Source organism: Dysidea avara, chromosome 7 (assembly GCF_963678975.1).
Source record: "Dysidea avara chromosome 7, odDysAvar1.4, whole genome shotgun sequence".
NCBI classification, from domain to species: Eukaryota; Metazoa; Porifera; class Demospongiae; order Dictyoceratida; family Dysideidae; genus Dysidea; species Dysidea avara.
The window spans coordinates 38,673,698-38,701,453 of record NC_089278.1 but is presented as its reverse complement, the minus strand read 5'-3'; the positions used below and the strand labels follow the sequence as shown (position 1 = coordinate 38,701,453).

General features: G+C 38.3%; 1 protein-coding gene across 1 annotated transcript in view; it reads left to right on the top strand.

The window, feature by feature from the left end:
* The window catches only part of LOC136259563 (uncharacterized), a 32,417-nt gene extending 5,232 nt beyond the window's left edge, over window positions 1–27,185 (top strand). The window contains exons 2-11 of the mRNA XM_066053033.1: window positions 808–906; window positions 4,909–5,007; window positions 6,787–6,888; window positions 7,233–7,334; window positions 18,642–18,741; window positions 24,341–25,949; window positions 26,043–26,425; window positions 26,501–26,665; window positions 26,714–26,995; window positions 27,041–27,185. Coding sequence (XP_065909105.1) covers window positions 808–906; window positions 4,909–5,007; window positions 6,787–6,888; window positions 7,233–7,334; window positions 18,642–18,741; window positions 24,341–25,949; window positions 26,043–26,425; window positions 26,501–26,665; window positions 26,714–26,995; window positions 27,041–27,054 — 2,955 coding nt within the window. The 3' untranslated portion in view covers window positions 27,055–27,185. The remainder of the gene's footprint in view (window positions 1–807; window positions 907–4,908; window positions 5,008–6,786; window positions 6,889–7,232; window positions 7,335–18,641; window positions 18,742–24,340; window positions 25,950–26,042; window positions 26,426–26,500; window positions 26,666–26,713; window positions 26,996–27,040) is intronic.
* The last annotated feature ends 571 nt before the right edge of the window (window positions 27,186–27,756 follow it).

The following is a 27,756-nucleotide window of genomic DNA, read 5'->3' as shown; positions in this document are numbered from 1 at the left end:
GCGAAATTTTCATCCTCAAAAATTAATAATTATCATAATTAGCTCTATAATAGGTGACCTCAGTGAAGGACAAGTGATTAGTGGTGTGTGATATCAGGATTTTCATTTCGATACGATAATAGGGTAAATATCAAAATGTCGATTCGATTTTCGATAATTTTTAATTGTGTGGGTGGAGTAGTTGCGTTGGCGGCCGATATTTATAAATATGCTTCAAATGCAATTTACACTCCAAAACTATTGCATATAACTAATAATAAGCCTAGAAAACTGGTAGGCAAGCTTTTAAAGTGGCTAGATTGTACAGAACCAACCTTCATTTCTAGCGTGATTGCACAATCACACATAAATGCTGTTGATTTATCGAAACTTTTTGATAATATCGAAATCTGCTAAAGTGGTATAAAAATCGATACGATAACGATATTGACAAATTATTGCGATATCGATACTTTTTCGATATATCGCACACCACTACAAGTGATCCTCAAAAAATTAAACCACTAAAATCCTGAAATTTGTTGATCCGTGAAATTTGTATGTATACGATAGTTTATCATCAGGCTGTATCACGACAGGAAAGTTCAGAGTGGGTTGGGGTGGTGGAAAAGGAAGGGTTGTTTTCAATATATAAAGACTGAGGTATATATTGTTAATGGGATATTCTGGACACAATGTAGGCTTTAAAAAGTGTAAGAAGAAATTTGCAGCATTCTTGATGTTTTATCCATCACTATGGAGCTGTCACCTCACGACATATAATTATGTGTTATTAGTATTACTGTTGCCAGGATGATGTCGTTGTAGGAGGAGAAGATAATAGAGACAGCAGCTCGTACTGGTGATGTTAATGCTCTTCAACAGTTGTTCACCAGTGGGGTGAATGTCACTGGTGATCTTGATGAGGTGAGTATGTGTATAGTGTAGTTAATGAAGACAACGTGTCATATGTGAGTCAAAAAGTGGCATGAAAGAGTGACATGTCCACTGGACTATTGTTGAATTATTTGTGACATGTCATGCATGCACGCACGCACGCACACACACACACACACACACACACACACACACACACACACACACACACACACACACACACACTGACACACACAACTACTACTACAGATCAATTTAATTTGTTAATAGAAATATTTCTTTATGTAGAAAAACTGTGTGGAAGCGTCTCACTATCAAATCTAATATTGAAAACAAAAACTGTTTTCAGAAGAACAAATAGTAAATAGTAAAATAAATTTCCAAAACCAGTTTTGTTCAGCCAGTCTGACAGACTGAGCTATGCAATACATGACTATCACTTCATTATGGAATAACTAACTCTTAAGTGTTCCACTGAGTATGTGCCCCCTCTGTACCTTGTCTTTTTTACTGGTTATCATCTTATCAAGGTGTCATATCAACACTTTCTTTAGAGGAGAGTATATTTTTAGAGACACCATGAAATTGTGTGAAATTTCTTATATTGCTGTAAGAAGGAGTAAACAGCTACAGTTATAACAATCGTTTTGCAGCAGATAACTGTGACAGCCTTGTCCTTTAATTATTTAGCGATGGCAACCACACTGTGTAACCAATCACAACTCACTTAACTGGTAAAACTAAACAGTCACCCTACTACAACAGCCATGAGTGATATAGCTATATGTTATAACATGAAGTAAACAAATTACATGTTAGAATTATTGCTGAGCGTTTTAGCATAATGCAAATACTCTTGCAGTTTTGAACTTTCTATATAATTTACTTGAGCAAGATTTCATCTGAATTGTGTAGATATCTAACTCTGTAGGTACTGGAGAGACGTTATACAGGCTATCATACAGTACATTAGTACTGTACATTAGGGATCATGGAGGTATGGGTTTATTGACCAAAAATATCACCCAAAAAATACTAGCTTCACAATACCATTCTGGCACCTTGGCAGTATTGGTTAGGTATAACCAAGCCCAAAAGGGCCTTTAGTATGACCATAAATGCTTCCAATAGATTTTTCAATTAAAAAAAATTAATAGTATTTTTCACTGACTGCATACCTGCCTGCCTGCCTTCCTGATGCCTTCAGATAAGCATAACTAGATAACGGTTAAGGCTATGGGCTTGATTTTTCACTGTTCGATGTTGCTTTGTCCTGAGATGTGTCTTTTGACATACTGCAGTACATACAATTTGTATGTACTGCAGTATGTCAAAAGACACGTCTCAGGTGAGTGTGTGGTGTGTGTGTGTGTGTGTGTGTGTGTGCGTGCGTGCGTGCGTGGTGTTTTGTGTGTACCTACTACCTATGTTTGTCCATACGCACCCATGTGAGCAAAATCATAAAAGCAAAATGAAGTCTGTATTGAACTTCCGCACAGGTAAACTTTGCTCTAAGGTGATTTCTTTTCGGTGGTCTGAAATATGGGTGTGGCAACTCTTCTCAGAAGGAATAGTCTATCCCTTCAAGTTAGAAAGGGAGCATATCCCTAGGTATGCGAATGAAAGTGAAGAGCAGCTTTGATGCTTTGTTGAGAGAATTTGTGGAAAAAACAAGACAGTCAAACTATAAAACAGTTTAGAAGATACTTCTCTGCATAACATGTTGTTGAAAGCGGTTTGTTTAACAAACGTTTCCTTAGCAGTGTATAGCAACGTAATTGAAGAACTACGAATATTTCATGAATTATGAAATCCAAGAATTACAATAAATTAATATATATTATTGCACAACCAAAAACTTAAATAGTAATATCATATAGTTGGTTAATTCCAGATGAGTTAGCTAGCTGCAAGGTGCCTGGTTTTTAGAAGTAGCACAACATCAATTTGTTTTATTTGAAGTCAATAGGGTGATTTCATTTTAAAGTTATGACTGTTTATGTCAGCCATGAAATATATAAAGACCTTTTCACACTTAATGTGCATTTAATGCAGATTCAACTGTGGTCAGGCTGGGACTGTGGTCAGGCTGAGACTGTGGTCAGGCTGAGACTGTGGTCAGGCTGAGACTGTGGTCAGGCTGAGACTGTGGTCAGGCTGAGACTGTGGTCAGGCTGAGAGTGGACCAAATGCACATCAAGCACAGGTTGTATACAATCACTGGACTAGACTAGTGGACTGGACTGGTGGACTGGACTGGTGGACTGGACTGGTGGACTGGACTGGTGGACTGGACTGGTGGACTGGACTGGTGGACTGGACTGGTGGACTGGACTGGTGGACTGGACTGGTGGACTGGACTGGTGGACTGGACTACTGGACTCAGGTGTTTTCCCTTTTTAAACCAAATATTTGGGCAACTGGTTGTAAGTATGCTAGTTAGACCACTCCCCCACACATAAAGAAACGCACACACAAACAAAAGAAAGGTGTGATCATGCCAGATTTGTCAACATTCAGCTATGTACAGAGGTTCTAGTAGTTATTATACATCAACAAATCTAAAACAGAAGTCACATGCGGTAATTATAGTTTAAAGTTCAAAATGAATCAATTTGATTGGTTGAAATCTTGTGCACGTGATTTCACTTGTTATTGCTGTCGTGCAAAAACTATAGAACCTTTGTAAAAGCTATGGAATAGCAAGACAGTTGACTGTCACCACTTAATTTAGCTGACTCCATGACTGGATACATGGTTGCTACAACACTACATACATATGTATACTGTATGGTTTGTATTTCATGATAAGACAAATGGTAGTTGTACAATAGAGATTATGCCAAGAGAGAGAATTGCACACAATCCTAAGATAACAGACGGTGCCAAGTAGACAGGTTCACCTGCATATTTTACATTCAATGTAACAATAGCTACAACCAGTTGCCCAAACATGTGCCAAAATGAAAAAAGAAAAGAAAACGAGTCCAGTAGTCCAGTCCACCAGTCCAGTCCAGTGATTGTATACAACATCAAACACACTACATGTACAGCAACTAAATTCAAGTTGTTTTCATAGTACATGAATTATTACTTGATTATGTAACAAAATTTTAAATGGTATTGGTCATCGTTGTCTTCCTTGGAGTCAGAAAAGTATTCACAGTGAGGAATGTTGTTAGTACACTTACAAAATGTTGGGTGCCAAGAAGCTGGTTAGTCCTTATAAGGAAACATGTATCGGGCACAATGATTTCAGAATGGTATGCTATTCCTTCAACACTCACTCATGGTCACCGTATCACTTCCACAAGCCGAATATAACACTAAGTATGTCATCGCTTTAGTCATGGCCTAATAGCCATACTTTGCATGATATCTAACGACTTGTACGGCCAATTTACTTCTCAAAGTGGATTGACATGAAGTCATAAGGTTACTTGCTAATTGGTAATAAGGTAATTTGTCACTAATAAAAATGGTCATAACTTGGGAGTGGAATGAATTATTCACTTCAAACAAAATTGTTGCTTAGGTCAAAATCATGTTTTAATAACGAAAAATAATGTCTCAAGGGAATAAATATAGCTGGATATTTGGATTTTAGATGTCTTAACAAACAAGTACTGAGCACAATTCAGTAACATTTACCACTTTGTATGCAGTAGTTATCTTCATGATCAGTTTTACATAACAGAACAAGTCATCTTGTAGAAATGTAGCTGATAACCACACCCATTTCCTCTTTACACACTTGTAATTTACTAGTAAATGAATCGAATGGTAAATTTAATATCCAGATACCAAAATTCTAAAATATCCAAACAACAAATTAAATATTTGCCGCCCTAGTTATCACCAGGTGATGATTAAGAGTAACAGAGCTGCCTCGTCTAGTAGTTATCAGAATGACACTTTGACACTCCCACGTACCGGGATTTAATATTATCATATGATAACATGTACAGTAAATAATTGATGTTGTTGAGTGAGCAGTGTCAGTGTGTTGAGTGTAGTTGTGTCTTCCTACAGAATGGGTGGACTGGACTACATGTAGCAACTATTAATGGTCACTGCAATGTGGCCTCAGCTCTCCTCAATTGGGGAGCTGAAGTGGATGCTGTTTGGAAAGTGAGTCAATATGTGGTTACCAGTATAGGTGTGATGTGTGAGTTGTATGGCTTGTCAGAACATGGTGATCTTCACTATGGGTTCTTGTAATATCAACTTATTCACACAAGCTGTTGTCTTGTAAAGGAAAGTGTTTTGAGATATCATGCTGTATTCATGTGCTATCAAGAGTAACAGTTTAATAGTACGTGAAAATGTTACATGGATACTTGAGTAATTGTTTGTTTATGTTGCCATTAATAGTTGCTGTATTTATCCTAATTTGGTCACATCAAGTGTAAACATGACAGTGTTAAAGGGAAATAGAGTTCTGACATCCCTGATGGTGTGGTAACAGAGAAATTCGACAGAATATCATAACTGGTTACTGAGCAGATCATAACTGTCAGTTATCCAGTTGTACCATGTAATAGTTATACCATGGCTGCGAGGGATTTTGCTGATATATACACCCAAAGCACGAGGGCCGCAGGCCCGAGGGCTGCGGGTGTATATGTCAGCAAAATCCCAAGCAGCCATGGTACAAGTGATATATATCACTTGGGGCGCACTCACCTAATAGGTGAAAGAACTAATGAGAACTCATCTCATTTGTTTTATACAGTAGCATCTGAAGATCGATTGTGGTTTTAATAGCGTGGGCTAATAGCCATCAAAACGTTGTCCATACGTTAAAACGTCATTAATACGTTACTATGCTTCAACACGCAATGTTAGAAAACTTGCGATTGTGGGATGGAGTTTATATTGTTATCATTTTTGTACTAAGTTAAGCCAACTAACTTCGCTATTGGGACAGTAAGTAAGTTATTATATTAAGTTAAGTACTTAGAACTGTAAGTTACTAACCTATTTCAACGTAGCAGTAGTAGCTTTGCTGTTCCATGGTCTGTTCAAAGGCTGATACGCGGTGGGTAGAAATACGCATCCACAATCGCCCAAACAATTATCTTGTGCCTTCATTATCCTTTAGTAACAACCAACTACTCTATCTTAGCCTATGTACTAAGCTTAGCAACCTCTACAAAACCGAGTCCCACAATACAAAGCTCTATGTCGCTCAATATAACGAGTCAAAGCGCATCGATTCTTTGAACTGGCTGGGTATCAAAGTCATTGGCAAACCGCTTTCCCATGATATTGCCCGGGCAATATCTTGATATTGCCCGGGCAATATGCGAGTTAAACACCGAGCGGCGCCTTTGAACGCCCACGCTAAAGTGGTATATATATAATTATACATGTACAACTTGTCAGATTATTTACTGGCCGTCGACAACAACACAATCACTACAAGTGTGGTATCAATGATAATTAAGTGAACTATTTTGTGTGAATATCTCAAAGATATCTTAGAGATAAGTTATCTGGTTGTACAAAACAACTTACCTGTATAACTTAAAGCCGATCAGTTATAGGTTTACCCGGAGTCTAATGCTTATCTGTACCCCATTATTTGTTGAGGAAGCTGGAGTAATAGTTCTTACTACAATATCATGTGTACAATGACTGTTGAATAACATGAGAGAAGCTGCTTGACCCTTTGCCACTTACACTTTTCAAACTACAATTCAATAATAGTGTCCTACAGACATTGATACTTGTGCTGTAAATCTTTAATAAATTTAATAAAATATAACAAATTAATTAATACACTGTTGTGTTTCTTGGTAGAAATATTGTGTTGTTATACCAAATCACAATCCCACCAATAATAGGGGTAATGTGTTGTTTGTGTATGTACTGGTGAAGCCATATAATATCACTTGTATTATACAGGTAGACAAGTGTACACCACTACACTGTACTGCCAGTGAGGGTCACACTAATGTAGTGACCCTACTGGTAGGGAAAGGAGCAAATGTGAATATGAAGGATAAGGTGAGTTAGTGTGAATACAGTGTGATGATAAATGAATTATATGGCTTTGTAGAATTGGCTTGTATGGCTTCTGTCATTATTAACATGTATGAATTATAGTTAATTAATTAATACTCAAAATGGAGTAGTGTAATGAACAGTTTACTAGTGTACATTACGTATATGATATTATCCTGACACTATTAAATGTGTTGTAATAAGATGTGTTGTATCACTACATAATAGTACTTGCCTGTGGTGGAAACTTTAATAAAATGTGTAGAACATTAATAATAGTGGCTATGTGTACTGACCCACCCAAGTGTTCACTGTATCACATCATTGTATGTATTGTATCACTATAGCTTGGGAGGACTCCACTGGAATATGCTGTGCTCAACTCACATAGTTCCATAGTGTATTACTTCATCAGAGAGATGGGGATGGACCCCACACAGTGTAGTCAGGTATGATAGTAGTAATGTTTACTGTTAATTTGTAACACAAATTGTACAGTTAATATGATATTTTGTATAACACATGGTTCAATATAGTAAAACCTCTAAACACTGACCACCTGTAGACCACCTGTAGACCACACTTACTTAACCAACAACAATAAATTAGTGTTGTGTAATATAAAATATTTGTACATCACCTATCATGATTATTGCATACATTTTTATCACAATATGATAATTTATCATGATAGTCAACATGAAGTCATGGTAATAAATTACAAATGTAACACTTATACATATATAATAAGTACCAATATAGCACCACCTCACCTACTGGAAGTCTCTATTAAAGAAACTAAGTTTTACAATAATGTCTTAAACATCATTTTCTAGTAAACTTTGTGTAAAAGTACCGCACCATGTCACGCCATATATAATAGTTTATTTTTTTATCACGATATGCAAATTTATCACGATACGATATATTGCACATCACTACAATAAATTAAAGCTGTAAGCAGACAGGAAGCAGTTACACTAGAAGATACACAGCTAGTACTTCTGTAGCTTCACTAGTTATTTTTAAGTCTTCCTTTCAGACATATTCCACAAAGGGGTTTCCCCACATTAAACTACTGACCCAAGCCATGTGAGTATTGTAATAAATTGGTAACCATGGTGATGTCTAACACTCAGTCTGAGCTATAGTTGTTGTCATGGTGATGTGTAACATGTGCTTAAACTATAATTTCCTAATATTTAAAAAATTGACAATATTTCATATCAGCTGGTCATTGTGGAGATGTGATAGTTGTTATCTTTACACACCAGTAAATGACAGTAACAATTGGAGTAGTATCTAGTACATCCCACAATTGCTGGCAATGTGCCCATCAGTGCTACAGATCAGTGGTGTGTATCTAAGGGGAATATCTAGGTGTAATTTAATAGGACCTGATCCCTACCAAGCAACTCTGTTGCCCTCAAGTAATAGTTGTAACACACCCATGAGGTTTGTATCTGATTTGTAAACACAACACCTGAGGGCTGCAGGCCCAAGGGTGGAGTGTTTACAAATCCAATACAAACCAAATGGGTGTGTTCTAACTGATTTGTGGTATGGGGCGTGCACAGATCAAGAGCGCCCATTTGTAACACAGAAGGAACAGGAGCAAGAACGCAAGGCTAATATTGACTACCGCTTAGCTCTGTGTACAAGGAACGATTTAACCCATTAATTACTGTCTTGATGGTTAGTTAATTGATCGTTAGTTTGTTATGCACGAGCGTGAGGTGCCATCATCAATGCCAATTACTCCAGCCATTGTACTGCTTCCGCATCATTTAGACTGGTGTAGCTGAAGTGTGTGATATTCATTGTTAAGTGGTGCAGCGCTATAGCCCAGTGGTTGTACTGCTTCCCATTCATTCAGACGAGTGCAGTATTGTGTTCATTCGTTCCAGAGTGATTTACCTTCTTATCAATTCCTTGATGTATTAGCCTTGTATTGTCACTTCCTGTGTTGGTCTGGTGTTTGGTTTCGTTTGAAGTCTTACTAATTAGTGGCCAGACTGTGTGGCTAAAAGGAGGTACTTAGCCATGCTACAATTATTTGTAAACTGATTTGTAACACTGGCGGCAGCTTTTGATCTGCCCACGCACCAAACTGCAAGAGGTGTTTGTATGCCGGATTGAGATGTTTAGACTCCAGTTATCGAGCACTACCTGTTAAGCATATATTATATAGTTATGCTAGAGGCCTGTTTATTAAGGATGTAAAGTTGAAATCACTGCAGCAAGCTTGTGCTGCATAGAATGTGAGCAGAAGATAGGAGGAACGTCCTGTAGTGAGTTGACTGAAAGTAGGAATGATTGTTCTATTAGAGTATTTTGAGTACAGGTGTATGTTCTATTAGAGTATTTCAACAATTCTGTATATAAATGTAAGGACTTCAGTTATTTAAACAATTCACTTATGTGAACATTTTTACCATTGACCCATGAGTCCACTGTATGCTAGTGAACATCTCATAGCTAGGTAGTCAATGGTGTAGTCATGACTGATAAGTGATCACCTTTGCTTTTATATTTCTATGGTCCCTACTCAAACTTAAAATTCCTTGTTAACTTAATTGTGACCAGTGGATCCATGTGTCTCGTACTGTTCTTCATTTAAACACTAATGGACAAAATATAACATGTGGTAGGACCTTGATTGTATGGTGACTGTTCTATTAGAGTATTTCAACAAAGCTCTGTATAAGTGTAAATGTATTGGCTTCAGTTATTTGAACAATTCACTTATCTGAACACTTTCATCATAGGGGTAGGGCTGCACTGATTCTAGTATTGGTATCAGGCCAATACTGTTGTTTTCATGAAGTATCGGAATCGGCCATTATATTGTTGCAGATACTGATTCTTATCACGTGTAAGATTAAAAATAACGTTTGCTTAGTTTAGTAGCACTAGTCAATAACTCTAATAGAGCAATCAGGTAAAAGTGACTGTTTTGTTATAATATTTGTGTTATTGTTATCATCATTATGATATTATCTACACTTCTCCAGCTAAAGTACAGAAGAATACTGGAATATCCATTAAACTGGTATTTCATTGACTTCTTTCTTTGTGAATCTTGTGATTGGCTACTTCATTATAAACACGAACCATAAAAGCTTGTACAAGAATACCATGAAATGCACTATATTTGGTGTTACTAATAAATGTGTGCACTATGAAGTAGCTACTTAAAGGTACTTGGTATCATTACTTGTACTTACACAGTGGACCTCTATGTAGGGCTGTACTGATTCCACTTTTTACTGATACTTCAAATACCAACTACTCAGTTGGGAAGTATCAGCACTTGAGTACACACCAAGCACATCTCTAGCTGCTACTACCAATAACAATGACTCCTTGTGATCGCCATTTCTAACGAAGTTCACTGATGAGTAGTATCTTAATTACTTGGAAAATGTGGTGGGTGCAGTTTATCACACTTCTACTGTTGGTCATTAATGAGTACACAAGTACACAAATTTTTCAACTAGAGTAGGGACCATAGGACTAGTGCTGGACAGTATTGAAAAATTATAAACGGTATCCTTTAATGCTGAATATAGTAGACCATATCTAATAGCCATACTGCGGTATGTAAAAATACCAGTATACTGCCCAGCACTACATAGCATTGATATATTGTACTTTGCGTGGGAGGATCAAAGGGATGCCGCGTATCGTATTCTCCATACAGTACTAATCAACTGCATAACTGTACTGTATGAGTCATACAGTACAGTTATGCAGCTAATTGGGCAAATACAGTACAGTTACACGGAGAATTTATTTGTGGAATGTTACGTAAACAACTCTGTAAATCGCTAAAACCAGCCAAACTAATCCTACGAGTTCGTTCTACGGCTAGGAATAGATTGTATAAACACTTACTGATCGTCTGATCACGAAGCTTTTAAACACGACTCACTAAGACAGCACGATTGATCACGTGCATGACATTGTAAATCGCTAAAACTAGCCAAACTAATCCTATTAGTTCGTTGTACAACTAAAAATAGATTAGTTAAACACTTACTGGTATCCTTATCACTGAAAATCGCAGCGGTTTGAGTACTAGAGAAAATCGCTCTGAGCCAGACACGACCAGGAAGTACAATATAACACTTAAAGCACCGCCTTGCTTGTGTGTACAAAAAACAGTACTCGGGGGGTGTCTCGAGGCAACTACAGTACTCGGCTTCGCCTCTTGCTGTATTAGCCTCTCGATACACCCCCTCGTACTGTATTTTCCATACACACGCGCGGCGGTGCTTTAACTCTAACAAAAAGTACTGAAACAAGCTGGAGTAGTGCACAATATTAAATCACAGTAAAACAATGAGTGATAGTTGTATCATGTACCTGAGTGATTTGCCAGATATGTACACCCAAGCTCGAGGGCCATTAGGCCCGAGAGTGTGGGTGTACATATCAGGCAAATCACGAGGGCAAGTGATACAACTGATATGTACCATGTAGGCTAATAGCCTACTGTGGTGGGCAACTAATCACCCAAGCCAATACGAGGCAACCCACTGGATTTATTATATAGAGAGTCTTGTAAAATTCGATTATGGGTCAGCAGCAAGTAACGTTGCAGTTACGTTTGTTAACATAAACGGGAAAATCCTATGAATATCACAGAAACACTCAATTTTGCGATTTAACAAGTGTTTCAAAGTTGCTACATCGTTTAACCACTGTTTACAACATTTTCTAAACATCCAGAGGGGTAAGCTTTGCTGTAGAGTGGTACCTCGTGATATACGAAAGTAGGCGTGGTACGTAATCAAACATACAGACACGCGATTGTACGTTAACCATGACACTAGTTCTCACCTTAAACTTCCGTTTGTCGACTCATAGGGTGGTAAGGGTGTCGAATCGCCTTCTTCTGAGTGCTGTAGAATGCAAAATCGGGTTCATGGTTTTCATCACGTGAGCAATAATAAGCTCCCACAATCGAATACTGCCAGGATTCTTATAAAAACAAACAACGTTACCTCATCAGATGTAAAGGCCATGGTACATTTAAGTTAAACCATGGCCCTGGAATTCTCCTTTGAAGTTAGGTGGTTTCATGGTACATGAAGTGTCATATCCCTACTGTGTATTATCAAGAGTTAATAATAAGAGAGGAGAGTGTCTAACGCCGTATAGTCCTGTAATAGATGATTGTGCAGAAGTTAAACGGCTTCTTTTCCGCGTAACGTACAGACTGGCTAGTATAATTTCGCATATAACCACAAAGGCTATCCCAGACACAAGGGCGTGCGTTCAACTCGATATTCAAGTTCACCACGAAGAGCATCGTTCTGTTGCTTAAGAAGTGTGGCTGTTAACCTCGAAGATAACTCTGGGGGAGAGCGTCTGAGAAATCAATAAACACTGAACCAAAGGCGGAGTAGCTATCACTTCGAATTTTTACTGCTTCGCCATGTTACCCTACCTTTGAGCATTCTTCAATTGAAGGAGCACTGTTCGGCACTGTTCCCTGTACATACCAGCTCAGTGTTTAGTTCAGTCTTCGAATATTCTCGAGGATTCATCACGGTGCGGCTAAACTAATTGCGGTTAGGAAACGAACAAATACTAGAAGCCTACACGTTACACGGAAAGGAAGCCGTTTAGCTTCTGCGCAATAATCTATTACAGGCCTGTACAGCGTTAGACACTCTCATCTCTTATTATTAACTCTTGCTATTATGGTCCCTACTCTAGTTGAAAATTCCATTTTTTGTGTGTACTTGTTTGTTAACTTTTTTTGTAAATAATTAATTATTGTGACTGGTGAACCCACGCATACCACACCAAAGAAATGGCACCGCACATCCCAGCTATCAATTATCGTCTGAAAAGTGAAGTATCCATTATGCTTCATTGTCAGCTAAGTTCAATCCGTTACACAGCAGTACGAATCAAGAACCGTTCGAAAAGCACCTCTGTAATCAAAGTAGCCACTATGAAAAATACGGACAATTTCCGTTTTGAAGGGAAGCCATCATGTGCTACTACCAAATCGACACTTTTCACTGTCAGCCAAGATGAATGGGACACAAAGGAGGACACTGGTAAGTCCATGAAGAATACATTTTATGTACTGCGGTATGCCAAAAGGCACCTCTCGGGCCAAAGCAATGTCAAACAGTGAAAAAAACCAAGCCTGTAGCCTTAGCTGTTATCAAGGTACACTTGTCTGAAGGCATCAGTCAGTCAGTCAGTCAGAAAATTCCATTAAATATTTAAATTCCATAGCAACTTGTTGAAAGCGTTTTGGGTCAATGTGAAAGCTTGTTTGGGCTTAGTTTTACCTAACCAATACTGCCCTATCGTCGTCAGGGAAAAGTGAGGCTGGTCTTTGTGGTCCCAATGATCAGTACTATCGTTCTGTATGATTTGGTCAACATGTGTATTAAATAGAGTTAGGAGATAGTTTAGATAAAAGATTATCGAGATACTTAAATGACCTATGGGTAATTAAGATAACGATTACTGTACTTATCGAGATAATAGTAAATCTCCGTAATCTATTGCATATCAGATGGAAAGCTTGTGGAGAAGTTTGACTTACTTGAGGCAGTGATAAAATTACTGACTTAATTGAGCAGTAAATGACATCAGGTCAACAAATGCTTACTAAGCAGTGCTATGGCATTACTCCATTATCAAGATAATTTCGGTTATCAAGATCAAATGGCTGTCACTTATTAAGATATAGGTTATGATATTATCACACAGCCTTAATAGTAAAACAAATAATTTCTCTGAAATCATACAGCACGGTAGGCGATGTACTGGTATGTATTGTAGGAGAAAGTGTTTTAACAAGTGTAGGGGAAAAGTAAGAATTTAAGTTCGACGTGATCCCTAATGTACAGTACTACCGTACCATTAGGAATTTAGAAAATAACGCCATACCATCTAGAGTTGTACCATCTAGAGTTATACCATCTAGAGTTATATCATCTAGAGTTATACCATCTAGAGTTATACCATCTAGAGTTATACCATCTAGAGTTAGATGGCGGCTGATTCATAACATCATCTTGTAATTTCTTGTCCTTCCCAATGTAAAGATAACCTTCTAATTGCGTTAAAATCATTTTAACATGTTTCATCAACCTTCTATCACCCTTTCCAAAAGTAAGTTCACTTTATTCATTAAATTATTAATAATTCATACCATGGTATGTGTTTGTACTGTGATATTTCTATTATACCATACCAGCTATGACAAATCTTATACTGCCCAGCTCTGAAAATGGTAGTACTGTACATTAGGGATCATGGAGGTTTGGGTTTTTCTGGCCAAAAATATCACCCAAATACAGCTTCACAATATCATCCTGGCACCTTGGCAGTATTGGTTAGGTATAACCAAGAGTATATTTCATAGTTGTAACACGGGCACGAATGATTTGCCAGAAATGTATGCCTGCACAGGGCTCAACCCAGAATATTAACCTAGAGGGGGCGAAGTAAGTCGCTTCGGATTCTAGGGGGGTCTGGGGGCATGCTCCCCCAGGAAAATTTTGAAAATTTAGGTGTAAATATACTCAATTTTGGTGAAATTTTACTGTGATGCCATTGAATATTGACCATTGGATTATACAACTTTGGGATCAATTAAACCTTTCCATTTCTCAAGGCTTTAGGTATAAACCTAGGGGGGGCAATAGCTAACCCAGAGGGGGCCTGTGCCCCCCCCCCCGCCCCCCCCCCTAGATTAACCCCTGCTGCAGTCCTCGGGCTACACCCTCAGACTTTGGGCATACGTTTCTAGCAAATCACAAGTGCCCATGTTACTGCTAATATGTAACACTTTCGTTAAGGCTGATAGCCTTAATGCCGATATGAGTGGAATCACTGGATTCGTTATATATGCATGCCTGAAAGTTTCGATTATGGTTAGGCAGTAAGTAACATTGTAGCTACGATTGTTATAATAAACGGATGAGTCCTACGGATATCGTGGAAAGTAGAGTAGGGCAAATTTCAGGGAAGTTACAAGTGTTTTAAAGACTAATCACAACGTATACTAAAGACCTAAAGAGGGTAAGCTTTGTTATAGAGTGGTTAACTCATGTCTTCCGTAATGTGGGCGTGTCCAAGTGCCGAAACGCTTGGGAATGCACTGTAAGACTAGTTCTCACCTTTAAGTAACATTTTCCAACTTGTAGAACGACAAGGATACCAAAACTCTTTCATTTGACTGCTACTACTGGCAACACTTCAATTTGTGGTAATCATCACATGAACATTGATTTATTCCCACAAACAATTTCTGTCTGAGCTTGTATAAAACAAACAGAGGGTGGTACCACTACCTCATCCACATCAAGGCTATACTTGCTTTGATGAAAGTGGCTTGCTCTTTTAGAAGTGCAACCACTTTCCTGGGATACATTTCAATGTACACCAGTGTACATTTAGATGTCTCCCTGTGTTGAGGTAACATGGCATATGTATCCTCTGGAATTCCTTTGATCTGAGGTGTGAAAGTGTTACATACCATTATATACTGTTGGTATAGCCAAGCCCAAAAGTGCCTTCAGTATGATGCTAGAACCTTCCAATAGGTAGCTATAATTTAATTTATAGTTATAACACGCTTACGAGGGATATGACTAAAATATATGCACGATTCACGAGAGTGCGCATCGCTCGAGTGCGCTCGAGTGAGAGTGCGTATATTTAGTCATATCCCGAGTAATTGTGTTATAACTGTTATATTCTACATCTCAGTAGATGAAAACGATTACAGATTGTAAGTTATAGTGAAACAGCACCTCCTGGAGATGGAAATCAATAGAAATTCTTGATGGATCAGACGTTTTACACTTTAAACGGTGCCACGCCCACATAGTTGCGATTAGTGAGTTATCCACAAAGGAGACAGGAGTTCATCGAAACTTGTTCCAGTTCCTGAGGTGAATAATTGTTGGTTGATTTAGGCGCTTGTTATTAGAGACTTGTTTACCATTTAGATAAGGATTCACGGAATGTGTGAAGTTACACCATATATGGTAAGCGTAGCCACAAAGCATGGTATATCAGTTATATACCACAGTTTGCCGTGGTATATCAGTTATATACCACAGCGCGGCGCTTTTGATCTCAACCACAGGTGTGGTATATATATATATGTACCACTCTGCGTGGCAGTTCAAAGGCACCGCCAGTGCCATAATTTGTATATTGCACTGCTGCAGACCGCAGCGAGTGCATTATAACTTATAACGCACTGGTTGTGGTTTTGTAGACCACAACGAGTGCATTATAAGTTATAATGCACCGACCGCAGTGCAATATACAGATATTGCACTGGCTGCGGTTTTGTGCAGCATAGCACAAGTGCCGGTGGCGAAGACCACTACGACACCTCACCGAATAGGTGGAAAGACACTTCACAGATCACTCAAATTCTTTTATAGCCTGACATGTAAAGGTCGATTGTGGGCCATAACGTCACTAATACGTATAATGTTTACAAGCAGCCAATGGCGATCGAAAAAGCCAATGCGGGTGGCCACAACTCTAGTCTACATATATATAAACGTACTTATACACCTTACTAGTCTGGTGCCATCTTAGCCCAGATTAAACTGTAGTCCACTTCGACAATGACTCAATAAAACAAATATATTCTAAATAATACTAACCTTTACGTTCGATTGTGGGAACCAGTTTTGTCATGCCACCAGATTCGAGTTTAGCCAGTGTGAATAGTAAGAATTAGACTAGTATCGTCTAGTAGTTAGGTTTTGTTTACTTAAACCGTCTATTTAGCTGCTTTTTTTTCGCTCGAGAGAATCACTATGGTGATTAGTCTGGTGCTTAGTCTATATGGCACGCTGGCATGCTGAGCACTACATGATGAGAGTCGAACAGCGAATGCAGGTTAGTGATATATAGTTTTCAATATCTCAGGTGGCTGCAGTACTGCAGGGGGAACGTCATCGCAACGTCTGGCTTGGTTACCCACAATCGATGTTAGAAACCTGGCCTTTATAAGTGTTACAGCTGTCTTGTGAAACTCTCCCCACCTATTAGGTGAGTGGTACATAACAGTTATACAACATGCACTCGTGCTCTGCCTGTATAAACGCACTTGCCTTCGGGCCTGACGGCCCTCAGGCTCGTGCGTTTATATCAGGCAGAGCACTCGTGGCCGTTGTATAACTATATAATATATTATTTTCTACTGACTGACCAACTGCCTGCCTGATGCCTTCAGACAAGCGTAACGCAATAGTGGCTAAGGCTACAGGCTTGATTTTTCACTGATCGACTTTTCTTCATCCCAAGATGATATGTGCCTTTTGGCATACCACAGTGCATAAAGTTCATATATCATGGACTTACCTTTGTTCTCCTTTGTGTCCTATTTCTTTTTGTTGACAGTCCAAGGTGTCGATTCACGGTAGCGTGATGCATAGCTTCCAGTTTGTAAATGGAAATCGTCTGTATTTACCATGGTGACTGGACTGATTGCGGAGGCACTTTTAATACTGTAACGCCGTGATAGTGAAGCGTTAATGGCCACTTAAACTTTTAAGTCAGTATTTGATAGTTGGGGCACACAAATCGTCCATATTTTTGTGGTGACTGGAATGATTGCAGATGTGCTACTACCGTTCTTCGTTTGTAGTGCTGTGTAAACGGGCTGAACATAGCTGAAAGCAAAGCATAATGGCCATTTTACTTTCAAGTCAATAATTGATAGCTGGGGTATGTGTTCAGCCAAAACATTAACTCTGGTGCCATTCTTTCTTTTGATGTGGTATGCGCAGGTTCACCAGTCATAGCAATATTACAAAAAAAGAAGTTTAAGGGATTTTAAGTTCGAATAGGGATCATGGAAAAATAGGGAAACAACCTACACCTGCAGGTATACTAGTGAACACTAACCCCTATGGGAATATAGACTAAAGGGGGGATTAAATGTTCACTCCCTAGACTCCAAAGAATAACATCATATTATCTGTTTTATGTTTCAAATTTTATTGGGTAAATTTCATTGTCAAAGTTGGCCCCCTCACTCTTTGGCCGGCTGAAACAGGTAGAAGATCATAATTCATTAATTACGTTGCTATGTATTGCTATGGAAGCATAACTGAAGAAAACACAGATGTATGAATTACAAATACATTTTAATTTTAATGTACTTTATGTATTATTACAAAACAAGGCAAGAAACAAGCTATAGCATGCTGTATGGTTAATTTAATTTATTGATAGTATTTACTGGGTGCCTGGGTTTTAATAGTAGCACAGCATCAACTTGTTTGTAAACACATTATGTCATTGTTATTACTGACCTCATGACTAAGTGATAGCTCATTAATGAAAGCCATCCTCACAGTGATACAACACAACCTGTCAATAATACAACCTACCCAATACTGCCGAGATGAACGTCATCAGTTTATTTGTAAGAGTCTCCTATGCTGTATATGACCGAATTAGATATTAAATGTCCAGTAGTATAGCTGTAGGGGTAGATGACTTCCTATAAAATTTCTAGTTTTTCATTACAATTGTATCTTTAAAAATATACAGTATATTAATTGAGACATTTCTAGTACACACTACACAGATTCACTGATAGTGTCAGCATGTTTGAGCTGCAGGCCAGCTAGATCATGTGACTTGGCTGTCTAGTAACTGAAACATGTGCTCATATTTGTGTGTAGTATTAGAGTAGTTCACTGACTCACACACCAGTATAATTGTTGACTATATTACAGAGGCACCAACAGGAGATCCAACGACTCCTAGAGGAGGAGGAGGAGTCCAGGAGGAAGAATAGTCAAGACCAACTAACTGGATCACATGATCCACAACAAGGTATAGTCGCATGTTATATATATATATTTTTTTTTGTGATGTCATTACATATGAGTTGTGTCCTTTTGTAGTACAACACAGTTGAGTGTGGGATATATGTGATATTTGTGTGTCTATAAACTGGTACTATGCTAAAGCAGTCTACCTGTTGTAGAAATATCAAACAGTTTTGAACAAGTGATAATCAGGTGCCTAATGACTGGATACCCAATTAAGATTAAAATCTGCCTGACTCTACATTTAATAACTCACCCACCCACAACGTATTGTCTTTCTTTTTATCTTCGGTCGTCTTCTTGTTACAATAAACCATATTGAGGCTTTAATTTTCCCTATTAACACTTTCCTTGAGCAACATATTTAGATACTGCAAATTTATTTAAGCACTTAATGCTTAGTAACCTCACGATAGGCTCCATGCATACCAATCAACACGATCTTGGTTGATTAATAATAATCAAGCACCAAAACCACACCTCCTAACAGTCTATCACAGTGACACACCCCCTTATTATTGGCCTAGCTGTATTCATAATGCTAGTACAATGAAAATATGAAATAGTGACACACACCCTGGTAGGTGAAATGCTGACTTGAGTAGAGCTGTACCGATATGGGATTTTGGCATGTACCGATATCCGATATGGATACCACCAAAAGAAGCCGATAACTGATAGTCGATCCGATATTTGCATTACAAACAAAAGTCATAGTTAATCTGTGCAAAAGTGTACAGTTACCTACTCTACAACAACATGTGGATATATTCATTGCTCACTCTATGCCTGTGGTAATAGTGGCTTGGGTTTCTATTGTGCAATCTAGACAATTAGGCACCCACAAACATTTTTATGCATACTCCCATGGAGCCTTAAACGGATATTTCTGCATTACTCCGCATTTTATTGGCTTGTGTGAAGGCTGGTACAGTAGGTTTTCTTGTGACTGTTCTTTTATTACAAAGGTACTATATATAACTGCTTTATTTATTTAAGACTGATAAGCTTTCCAGCAACAAACACTAGAATCGTGTGTATTTGTATGGCTTCTTGTAGCGTAGCACTTGCTGTACAGTGAACAATAAGCCACTGCTACTGAACAGCCACATGGATAACGTAGAAAACCAATATTATAATCCGTTTATGTACAAACTATTGCTGTATAAATATCGATAGCGATATCGGTCCTCGTACTGTTCTGTACCGATGCCGATATTGGTAAAAATTGCCATATCGGTGGCTGATATTTTGGCCGATCCGATTATCGGTACAGCTCTATACTTGAGATACTCTAATACAGCAATCACCCTAATAGAACAGTTTCATACGTGTGTAGCTGTATGATATAACAAAAAAAAACAGTATATTAGAAAAGTAGGGATCTATGCAATAAAAAGTAGTGAAACAAGAGATGAATGATGGTATTGCAGCATAGCTCGGTAAGAAAATCCCTACTTTGGCATATGAACAAAATGATTGTTATAACATGCCAATGCAGGGATTATCCCACCGAGCTATGCTGTAATACCATCATTCATCTCTTGTTTCACTACTTTTTATTGCTTGGATCCCTACTTCATTTATGAATTAATATACTAGTAAAATATAGCTGCTCAAACACTTGTGCACGAAGCACATTAATGAAGGATTTTGTCTCTGTAAGACAAACAGGACAGCCAGCAGGATGGTGATATGCTGCAAGGTCTCTTAGGGTACAGAGGACACAAACTTGTCAGAACCTCATGCAAAAGGCACATGCCACTGGTGAGTTTGTTGTTGTGGCTTAAAGTGGTGGCTATGTGCTGCTTTGTTTGGCCTCCAGCCTTGCAACTGTGGTCTGGCAAGTAGACAAAAATTTGAGTTTTTAAAATTCTATATCCAGCCACCTGTAAATGTTTTTTGGTTTTCAATGTTGTATAAGATATTTGATGGACTAATATTTATTCCATAAAAATGATTAACATATATTTCTAGGATGATTTTAAAGGCACATTTTAGGCAGCTTGTATCATTTTAGGAGGGATCTCTATTTAAACAGTACTACTGTACTGTTTGATACAGTACAATGGTAACTGTATAATCGTACAGTAGTAGGGACCACAAAGATGTAGACACGGACCACGAATATCATCACCCAAAAACCAGTCTCAATTTTCCCTGACAACAATCAGTATTGGTAAGTAAAACTGAGCCCAAACAAGCTTTCATATCGACCTGAAATACTTTCAACAAGTTGCTACAGAATTTTTAGTAAATGGAATTTTCTACTGACTGACTGATGCCTTCAGACAAGCGTAACTTGATAACGGCTAAGGCTGCAGGCTTGATTTTTTTCACTGTTCAACGTTGCTTTGGCCCGAGAGGTGCCTTTTGGCATACCGCAGTACATACAATGCATTCTTCATGGACTTACCAGTGTCCTCCTTTGTGTCCCATTTATCTTTGCTGACAGGATTTGGCGGTATCACATGATGGCTTCCATTCGTTGCAGAAATCATCCGTATTTTTCATAGTGGCTACTTTGATTGCAGAGGTGCTTTTCGAACAGTTCTTGATTCGTAACGGGTTGAACATAGCTGACAACGAAGTGTAATGGATACTTCACTTTTCAGATGATAATTGGTAGGTAGGGCACGTGGCGCCATTTCTTTTAATGCGGTATGCGTGGGTTCACCAGTCATAATAATTTTATTTTACAAAAAAAGGTAACACCAAAAATTGGAATTTTCAAGCTAGAGTAGGGACCATAGCACATCGATAAAAAGTATTGAAACAAGCTGGAGTAGTGCATGATATTAATCAAATCACAGTAAAACAATTTATATCCCTACTGTGCAGTTCCATTATGGTATCTTGAGCACAGTAGGGATATAACACTTCTTATTGTTTTACTGTGATTTAATATCATGCACTACTCCAGCTTGTTTCAGTACTTTTTATCAATGTGCTATTGTCCCTACTCTAGTTGAAAATTCCAATTTTTTTGTGTACTTGTACCATATTGTGGTTTTTGTTGTGGATTTTTTGTGGTTTCCGTGGATAGTTGTACCCCCTCAAAATTTGCAGTTGACATTGTTTGAGTATTTTAAACACAAAAGATCTGATAAAGTGAAAATTTCTCTCTCAAAATTTTGGATAGTAGTAATCCACAAAAATCCCCCCCCCCCCCAAAAATTTTTTTTTAAATCACACTGTATGGTATTAGGGATTATTGAGGTTTGTACTTCTCACAAAACAAGTTGATGTTGTGCTACTTCTAAAAACCAAGTGCCATACAGCTAGCTACACTGTAACTCATCTGAAATTAACCAACTATATTATTATTTTAACCAATAGGTTTTTAGTTGTGCATTAATACATGATTAATTTATTGTAATTCTTGGATTTATGAAATTTTCGTAATTCTTCCATTACATTACTATGCACTGCTAAGGAAACGTTTGTTAAACAAACCGCTTTTAACAACATATTACACACAGAAGTATCTTATAAACTGTTTTATAGTTTGACTATCATGTTTTTTCCCACAAATTTTCTTGACAAAGCCTCAAAGCTGCTCTTCATTTTCATTTGCGTACGTAGGGGATACGCCCATTTTCCAACTCGAAGGGATAGGCTATTCCTGGTAGTCTACCATATAGCATAAATATTTTGAGGGGCAAATATTTCGAGGTTGAGCAATGTTGCTAAAAATAGAATTTTTGTGGATTTGCAAACACTCCCAAAATGTATTAGACTATTTGGAGGTCTAAATATTTCAAGGGTAAAATTTTGATAACACCCAAAACTGCAAAATCAACAAAAAAATTTCTTCCTTAAAATATTTAGGCTATACAGTATGAGGCCTGCACAGTTGTTTTTCAGTTGTTAAATGCCTGTAAAACCCGAAGGGAAGGAAAGTCTGAGGAGTGTCACCACATCCGTATTTCAGACCGTCGAAAAGAAACCACCTCAGAACAAAATTTACCTTATGTGGAAGTTTAATACAGACTTCTTTTTGCTTTTACTTCTTACGTAAAAGCTGCTTTTACCATTTAATGATATTGCTCACGTGGGTGCGTACAGACAAACATAGTTAGGTAGGTAGATGGGTACATACACACACACTTTTACGAAAACAATTTCAGTAAACCAGGCATGTGCCCACAGCTGGCCAAAGGCCAGCAGGAAGCCATGCATTGTGCTACCGTGAATCGACACCTTGGGTAGTCAGCAGAAAGAAATGGGACACAAAGGAGGACAGGCAGGTAGTTAGTTGGTAGAAAACTTGTTTTTGTATATATTAGAATTTAAGCACTTAGGGTTGTACTGAAGGCACTTTTGTGGGCTTGGTTATACCTAACCAATACTGCCAAGGTGCTAGGATGGAGTTGTGAAGCTGGTTTAGTGGTGATTGTTATTGCCAGAGACCCAAACCTGTACTACCATACTGTATGATATATACTACCAGTGTTGGGGCAATTACTTTATAAAAGTAACTCATTACATGTTACTTGTAACTGAACTATTTAGTTACAGTTACACATTATCCATATAATAATTGTAAGAGGCTGGTGAATAATCTTCATTCATTAATTCAAGGTGTTCGTTGTGGCTAGGCATTACTCAGTGGATTACTAATGAAATTAGTAACTTGGTTACTTGTAGTAATAAAATTACTTAATATTAGACTCGTTACGGTAACTTCATTACTTAGATAACCTGTTACTTTTGTAAGTAAAGTAATTTGAGTTACATTAACTGTTTTTATAACACATTTCGTTATATTACTTGATAACGAAATACGATAACTTATTAACTTACTTGATAACTTATTTCATGATGTGTTCAGCTCAATAACAGCTAAAGCTATGGGCTTGATTTAGATGTTGCTTCAGCCCAACAGGTGCCTCTTGGCTTACTGCAGTGTATACAGTGTTTGTACCTTTGTCCTCCATTGTGTCCCATTTCTTCTGGCTGACAGTACAAGGTGTTGGTTCATGGTAGCTAGCACTTGATGGCTTCCCTTATCCACATTTTTGGAAGTAGTGTAACACTCTTTGTTTGTAGTGCTGTGTAACAGGTTCATGTTCAGATGAAAATATTTTATTCTTCTTTTTGATGCAGTATGCGCTGGTTCACCAGTCGTAATACAACATGTATACAAACAAGTAGAAGGGAAAAGGTAGGAAATTTCAGTTTAATTCGGGATCATATCCATAAAAGCAGTGAAACAAGAGAAGTCAGCTAGTAGATGCCAACACCTGCAGATATATTGGTGGACGTTTAATCTCTTCTTCAGTCATGGCTAGGAATTAAATGTGCACTATATAGCAGTAGCTGTAGGTGTCTACAGGTGACCTCATTTCTATCTGTACCACAAAAAGGATATGGCCCCCAGAAAGAAAAGATTGTGAAATCAAACATGGCGGCCAAGAAACAGTTTTAAGTCAGTAATTTATAGTAACGAGGGTGATCATCAAAAAGGATTGACATTAACAATTTTGCAACCATTTCTTGGTGACCACCTTTCATTGATTTCTCAACCTTTTTGTCCTATTATGTTTCACTTGTGCATTCAAATTAGTACAAGTTTGGAGGGTAAAAATATTATTTTGTAGGTACCTTTACTGCCATGGGACGTGGTAGAATCACTAAGAAGACTATCTATGCTTACAAGCAAGCAATGAGGAAGGGAACTAGAGCTTCCAATCAGTTGAAGTTGGTAATGATCGGACCCGAGGGAGCTGGAAAGACAAGCACCGTTGGATCTCTCCTTGATAAGCAGTTCCAGCAGGACCAGGAGTCTACTGTTGGGGCTTCCCTGAACACATGTACTGTGGAACGCATTTTTGCATCTGAATGGCGACAAAGTGAAATAAAAGATCAACTGGAAAACCTACCAAAGAAGTTTAAGAGTAGAATGAAAATATGTGTTGCCGAGGTGTCAAAGAATGTTGATGATAAGAAAGTTGCAACTTCAAACAGACAAGAAGAAATTCCAAAAGAAGTTGTATCCCGTGTTCAAGAGGTAGTAGATGCCAAGGAGGTATCTGATGGTGATATCCGAGTAATCATACTGGATCTTGGGGGCCAAGAAATTTACTACGAGATTCACTTTATGTTCTTGGCCCCAGAAGATGTTGTGCTGATGACGTTTGATGCATCAAAAGGTCTCGACCAGTCGGTGATCAGCCGACAACGTTTGGATAGGTTTCAAGAGAAGGTAGCAGCCAGAGGAATGCAAACAAATCTTGAAATGTTGGAAACACTTTTCCAGTCTGTGTACAGCCACTGTGGGGTTGAAGCTGAGGGTGACTTGTACATTTCCAAACGTATTCCAACAATTTTGATGATTGCCACACATGCCAAGGGTCTCACTGATCAGCAGAAAAGAGACATTGAGCTCAGATTTTACAAAGTGTTTTCTGGCAAGGGGTTCATGGATCACCTACCAAAATCACGTGCCGATGCTTTTCATTTCATTGATAATGAAGCCAGAGATGTTGTGGTCTTCAAGAAAGTGAAGGATGTCATTATAAAGGCAGGCAAACCTGTCATTGAAAAGAAGTGCCCCATAACTTACCTGCAGTTTGAAACTGGCTTGCTACATGCATCAGAAATCAAGCCCACCATCGGTCACCAAGAAGCACTGGAGATTGCAAGAAGAGCTGAAATTGAAGAAAATGTTTTAAAAGAAGCCCTTCTCCACTACTCCTACAAAGGTGTCCTACTATACTACCCAGACATGCCAGCCCTACAGGATGTGGTGTTTGTGGATCCACAAGAAGTGTCTGATCTTGTCTCCTCTGTCATTTCCACACATGATTGTGAGCCATCCTCAGCTGATTTGCAGTTATCCTGTGACCGCTATGACACATATGGGTTACTGGAAGAATCATTGCTTGATGATATGTTGGATAGGTGTGGTCGTCTCCATCAAAAGGATGTTGTCTTAAGCTTGTTGAAGAAGTTTGATCTTGCAGTAGAAGTGCCTGTGGACACAAAATTTGATGCTGAAGACGATTCTTATGAAGTCCCAAAGAAAGGCAGAGTGTTTGTGGTTCCCTCCATGTTGGTATACAACAAGATGAAGGTCTACCAGAAACAGGTTGATGATGTGGTCGTGTTGTACCACTTTCCTGGCAGATATCTTCCTGAAAACATTTACAATCATCTGATAGTGAAGACAGTTCGGTGGTGTAATGAGAAAGAACATCATGTTCACTGGTAAGTTGTAGTGACAGTTTTGTAATACACATGTATATGCTATGTAATAAAATATTGTGAAGTATATATAGCAAATCTTGTGTTGTCCTGTAGCTTATATCGAGGCTCTGGCTATTTTGCTTTCACCACAAATGAGCAGAGCTTTACACTACAACATTGTTCAGCCACTCAGTGTATTAAATGTTTCATCAGCATTCATGCACAAGATCAACAGGTGATGTTGAGGCAGCGTCAAGAGCTACTGGCATTTCTGGAAGAGGCAATCTCTGAAGTTCACAAAACGTTCATTCCATCAGCAAAATGTCCCATAGGATATCTGGAGTGTCCTTTAGAACATGACAAAGAACATTTGCCACATCTTCGACTGTCAGATATCAGTGAATCACATGATCTCTACTGTTCCAAGAGTATTGGGAAGGTTGTTCCCAAGAAGACTTACTTGTCGTTATTATCTGTCACAAGTGGCAGTGCAGTTGGTGAGTGTTGTATTTATAATGTTTATTAGGATGAAGAGCAAGTTTTACATTTTACATATAACATATTTGATATAGGACTTTCCAGTCAGTCACAAGTATCCATAGGAACTACTGGTGCTGTGATGTCACAAGTATCCACAGGAACTACTGGTGCTGTGATGTCACAAGTATCCACAGAAACTACTGATGCTGTGATGTCACAAGTATCCACAGGAACTACTGGTGTTGTAATGTCACAAGGTCAGTATATTTCCATCAACTATACACCACCTAATTACATCATTACAGTCCCTATGATGAAACAGTTAGCCAACATTGTCATGCCAAGGATTGCTGCAGACTGGAGGATTGTAGCTATCAATTTGGAGTTTGATCAGCCCACAATCAGAATTATTCAACAGAGAGGTGGTAGTAATGATCCAGAGAATTGTTGTCTGGAGATGCTCAGTGAATGGCTGACAACAGATAAAGGAATTGGCCCCAAGACTTGGACCACTCTGCTGTCCTCACTAAAGTTGATCAAGAAACTAACCAATATCTGTAGTGAGATTGAGAGGGAACTAGCTGAGGGTATGTGTTATTATGTGATGATGTCATCATTACATCATGTTACAGGACGTAAACAGTGATGAGTGATGTATACAATCAACTTCAGTATACCTTTTGTCACTTATTTTGTGTTTAAATTCTATGTGACCAATGATTCTAATGCTTTAATATTTTAATATGAAATACTGTCCTGTCACTTGTACAAGTTAATGATTTTCATGTTAAAGTTTAATACTCATACCTTGTTTGGGACCTACTTGACACAGTCACTGTAATGAGGTGGTGTTATTAATAAATTGCAAAGTACATGTTTTAACACATCTGAGCAGTATGTAGTGAATACTGAATGTGCACATGCAGATACAACATCCCGTAAGGTCAAAGTTTGTTTGATCCCCTTTGGGCTGTGCAAGTGTTTCATGATGGTGGGTTGTGGCTGTTGACCAGTCTTAAACTATATTGTTCTTTACAGTGGCTAGTGATCACTACAAGGGGTTGACGTCATCCTGAAGGCAATAGGGTCAGACACAATTTCTATTACACCCTAACCCTAACCACCTTTGTCACATGAATCTTTCAAGTGTATAAAATTGAAAGGGCACATGACAGTACACAGGTCAACAAATTTAAAGCAAAGTCAAGTTCAAAAATGAATTGATTTGGTTAAAATCTTGTGCATGTGATTTCGCTTGTTCTTGTCGCACAAGAACTGTGTATACACTTTATTTTTATTTATTATTACTGAGCAGACGCAATTGCCGATGCGCCCAGGGGGCCATCAA